The sequence below is a fragment of the Belonocnema kinseyi genome, chromosome 7 (genome assembly GCF_010883055.1).
Source record: "Belonocnema kinseyi isolate 2016_QV_RU_SX_M_011 chromosome 7, B_treatae_v1, whole genome shotgun sequence".
Taxonomy (NCBI): Eukaryota; Metazoa; Arthropoda; class Insecta; order Hymenoptera; family Cynipidae; genus Belonocnema; species Belonocnema kinseyi.
The window spans coordinates 121,936,397-121,948,089 of record NC_046663.1 but is presented as its reverse complement, the minus strand read 5'-3'; the positions used below and the strand labels follow the sequence as shown (position 1 = coordinate 121,948,089).

The 11,693-nt window shown below is 33.0% G+C and overlaps 1 protein-coding gene across 1 annotated transcript in view; it reads left to right on the top strand.

Moving 5' to 3' along the window:
* Positions 1–3,393: 3,393 nt before the first annotated feature.
* LOC117177115 (D-altritol 5-dehydrogenase-like) overlaps positions 3,394–11,693 on the top strand; it is a 32,939-nt gene continuing 24,639 nt past the window's right edge. The window contains exon 1 of the mRNA XM_033367608.1: positions 3,394–3,602. Within this exon, the coding sequence (XP_033223499.1) occupies positions 3,462–3,602 (141 nt within the window). The 5' untranslated portion in view covers positions 3,394–3,461. The remainder of the gene's footprint in view (positions 3,603–11,693) is intronic.

The window sequence follows — 11,693 nt, the reverse complement described above, 5'->3', positions numbered from 1 at the left end:
AGACAGAGGTCTTTGCAGTAAGAGTTTCTGCTGAATACGACTACACTATTTAATAAGCAGTCACGGGCAATGATTCAGACATAGTGCCAAAGGAAGAACCTTGAAGCCAAGGCTCGAACAACGCGAATAAGGAATGCATGGCATGCAGGAGTGGTGTTTCATACGGTGTTTTTAGGATACCATGTCGCCTACTAGGGTTTTCAGTACTTACCCTCGCATGCAAATCTGTACGGAAATCAGACCTCTACATTCCCCTACCTTCTCAATGGATCATGTATGGAGATTAAACCATTAAATATAGAAACTTTTGTATGATTGTATATGGAGAGGAGTTAGGTGCATCGAATACCAAAAAGGAGAAAGTTGAAGGAAAATAAACGGCCTACTGTACCACAGGAGTCTTGTCATTATGGCTTCACAGGTGGCCAAGAAGGGCAAGTAGACGGAAAGTCAACCCACACCTGTCATTGGAGATACCACTTGCAACTCAAGTCAAGAAGAAGAAGAATAAGAAGGAGAACGCTCTGAAATGGCCCTTATAGAGCTGGCTGAGGAATCGAACTACGCCGAGGTCTCGATGCACTTTGAGCACGTTAGAGAGAACAATTAATTTGCCTAAAACATTACAATGTAAGTAAAAACTTGATTGCAATCGAGGATCTCGTTTTTTGTCAAGACAAGCGAGACAAGGTTTCTTGTCCGAATCTTTTGGATATGGATTCTTGACCTTTTTGACATTTTGTACTCATCTACATATATTCTGGTCAATTTTTGATTTGGCTTCGAATGTACTCGACTTGAATCAGTAGCCCGCAGTCCTAAAAGACCTCCAAAGCAATATGTATCTCGATACCCTAGCATTGTTGTTAAAATCAACGGTGTATGCAATACAAACGAGAAACAGGAATGTCCTCATTTAAAGCCTCTTCGTGAACACGAGGATATGGTCCAGCTCAAAACGAGCTTCAAACGAGTCTCGGTTTCGCTTGATCCACTGTACGTAGAAAAGGATAAATTATTGAACGTAATACTTTTACCACATAATCTAAACACAATTATATCGGCTTGGTCAAAGGGCTTTTTCCGGAAAATTTTCTTTTTTCAAACACTTTTATTTAACTTGGTCTTCGTCATGTCGGAAATCAAATCTGCTGATCGAAAATAAGACGCGTACAGCTGGTATAAGAATGTCCGCACAAAAGAGATAGTCAGATTGCGTTATAGTTATACGCATCAGCACATATACATACATCAGTATATAAATCCCGGGGATTCCCATCAAATAATTAATCAAAAATGTCGAAGATATACAAGAATAAAACTAAAAAGCAGACATGAAAAAATGTTCGAAATGAATAAAATGTAATCTATCTAAAAATAATAAGAACTGCCAGTAATATAAAAGCGCGGGGCACAACAATTATTCATTACTACAAGTGCCCCATGCTTTTATATTATAGTCTGATGTTATTATTTTTAGATTGAATATATTTCATTCATTCAGGAAAATTTTTTTTCATGACTTCATGTCTGATAAAAATTCTTTTTTACTTTTTAGTACGTTTTAAATGCGTTAGGCATTAAATAAAAGCGTTTTTAAAAAATTAAATTATTTTTTTGCAATTGAAAATAGTGTTTTTGCACCTAAAACGAGCAAAAATCTGACTATTGTGTGCGCTGGACTACCGATCTTGCTGGTTTCAGGCACACAAAAAAGGACACTCCATTATCAATAACAAAAAAACAAGAACATTTTCCGGAAAAAGCTCTCCGACCAAGTCGGTATAATTGCCCTTAGATTATGTGGTAAAAATATTACGTTCAACAATTCATCCCTTTAGACGTATAGTGAATCAAGCGAAACCGATTCGCGTGATTCTCATAACACTCGTTTGAAGCGCCTTAATATTGGTTGGGTGTCCTGTATATTCAAGAAGAAGGCGTAGAGCATCAAGTTTTACCGCTGCAAGGGATAAAAACATCTGGCAGGGCCATAGGGCTGTGGAATGTACCAACATTCCATAATGGTACCTTCATGCCGCAATGGAAAATAAGCCCCGGACCGACTATCTTCTAGGAAAGATAAGATGTGCGGTCTTCAAGAAGCCAGCCCCGAAGAGGAAGCCAAGAGAAGTCGCAAGACGAGTTAAGCTGATCAGCCAGGAAGACACCGAAGTACTTGGTATAGTGAGCCTAAAGACATTGGTCCTAAAATATTGCGAAAGCAATTCCTGGTCCACTGTCTGGCTCAAAAGAGGAGGCGAGTATATTAGGTAGTACTTCAGTGAGTACCACACTCTATGCGTAAATTCATATCAATGAGGATTTTTTGCATTATGTCTATAACCAGTCGGTTATCTAAGGAAATTTGAATAACTTTACGCAACGTAAAAATGTTATTCAAGCAACCAATATCCTCTCATAAAGCTCGTTTAAAACACTGAAATTATATAGTTAATTTCGATCCGTAATACAAGCCTTTCCGCCAAAATTTCCATAAAGAATATTGTAAGGCGATTTACGAGAATTATCGTTCTGTAGATATCAAGGGTCACTAGGGTGCCGCTTTTTATGATAAATGACCGTGGTCATTTTTCAGCGCTCCCCCCCCCCCCTTACCCGAATTGGCTACTTTTTTAGCTTTCATAATCTTATCTGATAGATTGTCCTAATACAGTAAACAGTTTTTACGTTCGAACGATTTTAATTATTTTTCTGACTGTAATTTCGTCATTGACTATCGGAACTATGACGCGCATAAGACTGATTGCTTAGATTAAGATAAATTTCCAATTCTATGTATCTATATCAATACGGATAGATTTAAGATTCTTACTCAAAGGTGAATTATATAACTATTATTATAAATAAGATACTAACAACAGAAAGTAAGAAAAAATACATAGAATGCAACATTCAAAGTTGGAAAACGCTTTCTTAAACGTGTCCATTGAATTGAAAAAAAAAACGTTAACGAACAATTTATAATTTTGTTTACTCTGAATTTAATTTTTTTAAATTTTAAACTATTTATTGGTAATTGTATAGAAACCTTTATTGGTCTAAAATTAACAATAGCAATATAAACACTAAAATTAAAAAAGAATATAAATTAATTGAGAAGGTGTTCTTTACGCTAATATAATGTGTTTTTAAATCCCCGATGAAATGTGTTTAATTAACCGTTAAAAGAAAATGCGTAGTGAACTTTCATATTATAACCAATTCCAAATATCTTCTTATGGTAACTGCAATCTTAACAATGCAATAAGTGAAGAAACATAATGTAGGAATCGCTTAGAATTTTCAATCAGAAAGATAAGAGGTCATGATGAGATGACATTGCAGATACGAGGATAAGAACTACTGAATAAATATGAAGCAAAGAGCTCTTCATTCGACTTTCAGTTGTGCCAAAGGGTGGTAGAGAGAAGATTTTATTTTGAGAACTTCCAGAATCTATGATGGAGTTTGTCAGCTTCGATGCCAAAAACAAGACCCTTTCTTTAAAAAGAGGAAATATTCCGAAACCCGCTGAAGATGAGGTCCTCGTGAGGGTTGCATATTCTGGAATTTGCGGCAGTGATCTTCACGTTTTAGCCGTAAGAATAAAGTGTTATATTAATCACTAACTACATAATATTCTTTATAAATTCTTAAAATATAGAAATCACATAGATTAAATAAACTCTTAGAGCCTATTTTTATAACAAAAATTTGTGTCCCTACTTTAAGGGCATGTGATACTTACAGTTTCCCCGGATTTTTTCCACAAAAATGAAAATTTTTAAAAACTGAATTCGGAGATGCTATAAAATATCATAACGGACATCCCCGCACTCTTTTTTGAGGGATAATAACAAACAAAATTTATTGTTCTAAATAAAAATTTTATGCATATGCATTGTTTTGAGGTTACGTCGTTTTTCATATCTGCCTTTCCGATTATCTGGAAATTATTTATGAAATAAATTTTTTTGATTGCCTGCAAACAAGATTAGTTCCGGGAGATTAGTTACTATGTTTATTTGTAAGTCCAAAGTTTTTGTTCAAAAATATTGTGTAGTTTGGAATTAACGCTCGGGTAAATTGTAACACACATAACCTCGAAATATACACGCACGTTGTTAAGAATATCAAAGATGTTTTGATAAAAAAACACAAAAGAAGTGTGCGGGGATGTCCATTAGCAGGTTCGCTATCATTTCCCAGATTTTGAAGGCAAAATATTTATTATTCTGGAAAAAAGCCGGGGGAACCTAAAACTGGTAAAATCGACAATTTTCTAAGTATTACATGCCCTTAAAGCTCAGGAACCTTAATAATCTCATGCAACATATTCTTTACATAGTCACTAAACTAAAAAAGCTTTTTTAAAAATAAAATCTTATAGTTCGTTAAACTATATTCTATTTTAATCGATTTTTTCCATATTTTTGAAACAATTCATTAAATAAAAGAAAATATAGATCTGAAAAGGGCTACAATTTAATAGATTTCAAGAAGCTGAATAATTTTGAACTGCAAAATTTTATGCTTTTTTTTAGTATTTTTTTTTCAAGAAATCACATTTTTAATTGTAGAAAATGAAAAAATCTGTTTTCTCAAAAACGCGTAGTACGATTTTTTTATTTCTTGGTTTAAAATAACCGGGGTATATCCCCGAACCACGTACCAAAGAAAAACTAGATGTGCAAGTGCTTTTGGGCTGAAATTAATCGAGGAAGTTTTGCCTTTCTTAAAGCAGTAACAAAGTGAACAACTTTCACGTTATAAGTTATTACAAATGACATTTTTTCGATGTCTGTACTGTAAGTTAAAATTGCCAAAAAGTGGTTTTCGTTCAAAATTAATTGGGTTTTGAACGAAAATAAACATATTACCTTTTTTTTAAACAAGACTCGTCCTTTTAGTCATCGTTGACGCATTGAGAATATATAATGAGAAATTCAAGCATTTTTATCAACAAGCGGCCGGATAATCGTGAGTCGTGTGTTTAAAAACATTGATTTTCAATTGGAAAATTTTGTAACTTATTTTTGTTTACCTAGTTTGGTGAGAACAATTTGTCGGCTGCTTTAAGATCACGAAGGTATATTTTTTTTACGTTGGAACCATTTTTCTTTCATCAAAATAAAAGTTTAATTTTTATTTTAATGTAAATCGCGAAAAAAGTGACGATTTTTTAAATTTCATTTTTATAAACAAATGTGTCGTACCGCGAGGAAAGGGGCCTCAGGGTTAAAAAAGCAATTAACAGATTTTGTTATGCCATTGACAGTTTTTAAATCGCTCTTTCATATTATAAAAGAATTAAATTTTATCTTCAAAATTGTAATTGTAATTAAGCTGCAAAGTGAGGCCCGGCTCGCTCCAGCACTTTCTATACATTTTTCCGTTCTGTGTCAGTGTGACTCAAAAATCCATCTAACTTGCTGAATGTGGAGCGAGAAGATGCAAAAGTAAGTGGAGGTGTTGGATTCCGGAGATTATTCCCAATCTCTGAGTATCTGACTTCGTTTGTTTCTTCAATCGCTTCTACTGAAAAACTCGCCTGCTAATCCTAAGATCCATTTCCTTGCACCACGTCACAAATAATATAAACAAATGTACATCGCAGAAATTTATAGGCAGACGAAATCGTGTTTAATTGTATTGTTGTTTTAATTAGATTACAAATGATTTTTTCGGAAAGAAATTGTCACCTATCAAAATATTTTTTTCATGAACATATTCTATCAACAAATTCACATACAGTGAGTGGAAAAAGTTTTCGTTTTCCTCTGTTTTGATGACTAATTAAGTTCTCTCAATTTTAATTATTCTAGATCTAAAAAGTATTCTGTTTAAAGGGTTGATTGCTCTCGAAATTCCGTATAAAATGAGCCCAGGATGAAGCCAATGTGTCTATTTTGAAAGAGATATTACAAAAATAGTGTAAATTTCAATGCTTTTTTAAATGTTCAATAACTTTCGAAATAATCAAGATTTTTTAATGTGCTTGTGCTGATTTTAAAGTTATTTTCTTACTATATCATAACATCTTAGGAGTATAAATAATTAAAATTGCCTTATCGCATTGCAAGGACTTGAATTTGTAACAAAAAACTTGGAAAATTGCAGCATTGTTTATGGTAACAAAAATATTTTTGTAGAATATATGAAACATATGATCACGAATTTCCTATGAAATTTCTTAAAACATATATTAATTTAATTTTTATTCTGATTTGCCTACAGAAAATATGTTTTCAAATTTTCCCTACTTTTTTCTTACACCTTCAAGTTCTTGCAATTTCATCAGAATTTTTTTTTAATTGTACCAATAAGCTATTGTGGTACGGTGAAAAATAGCTAAACGATGAGCTCTGGCATAATTAAAATTAAGAGAACTTATTCAGTCACCAAAAAAGAGGTGTACGAAAACTTTTTACACTCACTGTATAAAGTGTTTTTAAAGCAAAGGAAATCGTTTTTTATCTAATCTTGCGAAAATTATATTGCCAATGGTATTTTCTAACAATTTCTCGCCATTCATTAATATTTGTTTATTTTCTGAACAAATCATATAAGTAAATATACAAATATCTCAGGTGGGAATGTCGGCAGTGTGCCGGAGTTCATCACCGGCGCAGTAATGGCCCAGTACTGCCCACCAGTACAGACAGCCGGTCGTTCGCCCAGTACTGACAGAACGTTGGCTGCACGACCGGGGCGGTATTATGCCCGTAGTACAAAAATAGACTTGAAAAAAAACACGTCTACATACGTTGTCCGGGTGTTTTGAAATGTCAAGAAATTGACTATACATTTAAGGTGAAAACATTTTTTTCCATTACTTTTTTTAAGGAAAATATTCTAAGTTCCACCTCCATGAAAAATTTTTAACGTTCAGAAAATATTACACTGGATGTATGTATTAATCGTTGTAGAATAGTCTAAAACACCTAAAAAGCAAAATGTTACAGGAAAGTTTAAAGAAAATTGTTATTAAAAAAATTGTTGCGCAACGTGGTAAAATTTCTAAGTTCCGTCGATACAAATTTTAAATCCTCATTAAATGTTATTATCAGAACTTTTAAAATGGTCTAAAACGCGAAAAAATAAAATATTACACGAAGAAAAATTGTAGTCGATATAAATTATTTCTTTAATAATTACTTCATTAATATTCCTGTTAGAATTTCATGTATTTTACATTCACATAACTTTGTATGATAATAAATAATTAGAAAAAGAGAGCTCAAAATTTGGTACTTTAACTTTTTTGAACTGTAGCTTATGAGGATGGCTGTTTCACCAAGTTTTAACTTGTCGGTTTAGCGCAGTAGTTAGCACTCCCGACTGCTAGGCGATAGATTAAGGTATAGATATGTAGGTTCGGAGGCCCCCCTTAGCGTTAAAAATTTTATTTGTAACATAATTTTTAAAAATGTAATATATTTATTCATTCTAAGCAGTGCCATTAACATGCATTGAACAAATACTCGCAGTCAATTATTATTGATTTTTTAAATACCTTTATTTTATATCTTCAGATTACAGAAATAGTGGGTGCTAAAATTAAACAAATAGTTTGAATTTATATTTATGTAATTATAAATAATATTCGGACGATATGCAGTTGTATGATGATAAATGGGTGGTCTTTAAAAAAATTTAATAATTTTTTATCATTTTTAAAATTAACTCCGGCATTTTCGTACGATAGCGTTTTGCCAGTACTGCCCCAGTACTGGCAGTCAGTACTGCGCCAGTGCTGGCATGCGAGTACCGCCAAGCATTACAAGCAAGTACTGGCATAGTACTGGCCCAGTACACCTAGTCAGTACTGGAACTCCGGCAGGCTGTAATGGGCCAGTACGGGGCCGGTGGTTTATTTCTACCTGGGATGGCGTTTTTAAGCGAAAAAAAATCGTTTTTCCCTTAAACTTGCTCAAATTATATTGCACTTATATTCAAAATATAATTTTAACAAGACTAGACGAAAGAAAGATATTTCCTGCATATAAACGCCTAGAATATGCAATTATTAACCCAATTTCTTTGGAAATAAAGAAATAGTAAGGCGTAGTAAAATTTTATCCAGACAATTTATTGTCAATATATTTCAAAAAATAATAAAAGAAAAAATGATTTCCTTCTGCTTATAAATATCTGCAATGTACAGTTGATTATACTTTTATAAAATAAACGATTGGTGATGCTTGGAAAAATTTCTCTATGAAACATCACAGACCATATAATTTTAACAAGATCAGAAGAAAAAATCTATTTCTTTTCATGTAAGCCCTAGTAAGACAAAACATTTGCTTATATAATCTGTTTATAAAATAAGCAGATATTGATGGATAGCAACATTTTTTCAGGATGCATTATTGGCAATTTAATTACATCAAGACTAGAAGAAAAACTATTTTTGTCTCTTATGAATATCTGCAACGTAAATTTGTTTATATAATTTGTTTATAGAATTAATTAATAACATTCAATCTTAAATTTTAATGGCTACGCATCATACTTACTATAAAAGCAAGTCATTTTTTATCCATACCCCTCTCTGTGCATTGAATTTAAGCGACGGGAAGTATGAGAAAAATTTTATCTAGGAGATAAGAAATGAAATGAAAAAAATCGACACTTTTTTTGTTGCTTGCATTAGCATAAAAATTAAATGAACAAGAGCAATTTTCAATCTACTTACACCACTTTCTGGAAAATTAAGTCCTGAATTTTTCGAAAGAAAAAATTTTTAATCGGTGCATAACTGCATATGACGAACCCCGGGCAGTTCAGACAATGGAAACATTTCAATAGATACCAAATGGGTATATATATTTATCGCTTCGGCTACCTTTGTAATTCTTTGCCAAAAAGTGATGTACCTGCAGTTTCGAACGTTCAAATGAACGAAGTTTTGTATTGATAATTATGTAAACTATAAAAAGGGCTAAAATGTTTGTTCACTTATGTGGGAATTCATTTATTATTGAAACAGAATTATAATGCATATTATGAAATACAGTTGGAACAATATTGATGGATAAAATAAAAATAAGGAAAAATATTTTGTCCATTTGAACATTCGGAACTTCAGCTACATCAAAAAGTGAATGTTTATTTGATTTGACTTTTAATTAAAAAATAAGTTTCGCAGACTTCGAAATTGGCAACCATTTGTCTATTCGTTTAGTCTTTAATAACTCCATTACTATAAATGGCTGTACATTTAACTTAGGTCAAATTTGGTGAAAAAAATTTCAATAGCTTGGATTAAGTAATGAATACAAAGATGAAAAATCAGAAATAGGTTATTCTTTAAAAAAAAACTTTTTGTTATTGCTATTGGAAATCCACCACATCCCAAGTGCGAAGTCACATAGGGCCCGACTTTGGACCATAGTCAACAAAAATATTGTTGAAGCTCGGCAGTCAAGGCTTGGCTGGCATTGTCGGCCCAATTATGGGTACCAATACCGGACCAACCTGGATGCCGGAATTAATTCAAAAACTGATAAAAAATAATTTAATTTTTCTTAGGACGCATCTGATATATATTACAAATAAAATTTCTAACGCTACGGGGTATCGAACCTACATCTTTATACCTAAATTTATATCCTAGCAGTCAGGAGTGCTGACCACTGCGCTAAACTGACAAGTTGAAACTTTATGAAAAAGCCATCCTAATAAGGTACAGCTCAGAAAAGTTAAAGAACCAATTTTTAGCTCTCTTTTTCTACTATTTATTATAATGCAACGTTATTCAAATGTAAAATATAACTTTCAACAGGAATATCAATACAATAATTGTTCAATAAATAATTTAAATCGATTACAATTTTTGTTGTTGTAATATTTCGTTTTTTCCGTTGTAGATTACTTTACAACTTTTTGCAATTAACATTTTTTTTATCTTTAGTCTAAGATTTGTTTTTTAGGTGCTAAAAGTGAGACTTGGCGCAATAAAGTGCCAATACTGGGCTAAGCATCGGTGGAGGATCGGCAAATCTAAATAGCCAATATAGGCTCCCAGCACTGCCTCAAAATTGGGCCGACTTAAATAAAACATTTTTTTCCTTGGTAAAAGTGACACTTGGTTCAGTAATGTGCCGTCACTGGGCCAGACTTTGACTGATCCGCGTGAAACATGGTTCCCCGTACTAAAAGTGAGACTTGGGGCAATAAAGTGACAATAGTGGGCCAAGCATCGTTGGAGGATCGGCAAATATAAGTAGCCAATATAGGCTGCCAGCACTGGCTCAAAATTGGACCGATTTAAATAAAACATGGTTTGCCTTGGTAAAAGTGACACTTGGCCCAGTAATGTGCCGTCACTGGGCCAGACTTTGGCTGATCCTCTGAAACATTGTTCCCCGTACTAAAAGTGAGACTTGGCGCAATAAAGTGCCGATACTGGGCCAAGTATCTCGTATATGTGTGTGTGCATGTGTGTGTGACTGTCCGCGAAGAAAGGGACCTTACGCGCCAAAAATCGATTTTTAGGTTTTTACACCAATCGATAGTTGTTGAGTTGCTCTTTCATTTGAAAAAAACAGAAATTTTTTAAGTTTCTGCAGCTGTTATGCACTGTGTCCTTGAGCTCACTGGCTCACACCTAAAGAAGTAGTGGTAAGTGGTGGTGGTGCTCATAGTGGTGACACTCCCATGTATCGTTTTGAGGCCTTACATTCTGAATAAGCGCCATCTAGCGTTAGCCCCCGTCACTAAGAATAAATGAACCTACAGGTCCCTGACAGAAATTGTTTCCAAACTCTGCTTCCTCAAAATTCTTGTAAACATTAAATTTTGCCTAATTTCTTGTAAAGTAACTTCACAAATAATGAAAAATGTATGCATAAAAAGGTTGTTTATACGTAAAATATTCATTTGAGTAATAGAAGTGCAATTTTTTGTAATTGAAAGAAGCGATATAAACTATTACAGTGAAGCAGTAATATTTTATAATTGTACAAATATAAATGTCAATCTATATTTTATTTTTTTTCCACAACAAGAAGAATACTTCAAATAAATAATTATGAGAAGCAATACTTGTTAATTTTTATACAAATTAAAATAAAGCACATAAAGTGGATTTTACTTTATTTGTAATGTTTAAAAAAGATATATTTTTTAAATAAAATAACCTGTGCATGGGCTTTCAATTAAATACGATACATTGGAAGAGATGCAAAAAGATTCTACGTTTGAAACTTTCGGGTCTCCCTCCTCCACTTTCTCTAAATCTAGTACAGGCTATCTATCATCCACTTCTGCAATTCGTCCACAGGTACTCCAGGTCTATCCAGAACTATCCCAGGCATGTCTTCCGTTTTAATTTCCACTTCATACATTTGTATCTCGCTTGCCATATTATGTGAATTTGGCAAAAGCAATGTTTGCACTATTTCTGAAATTCCGACAGCATACGACGAGATGCTTTTTCCGAATATCGTCTCAAATATTCATACATTTAAAAATGTTAATACAATTATTAGTTTTGTTGAATAAATCAAATATATTTTCTTACTCATCTCAGTGCACTAAAATCGTAACATTTTATTTTTAAATAACCGATGAATTGGTTTTACATTTCAGGTCATGTTTCGGAATAAAATTTTTTATTTCTCTAACAGATTAATTTTTATAAACGACTTCTTAATCTTACAAAATGACTAATATTTATATCC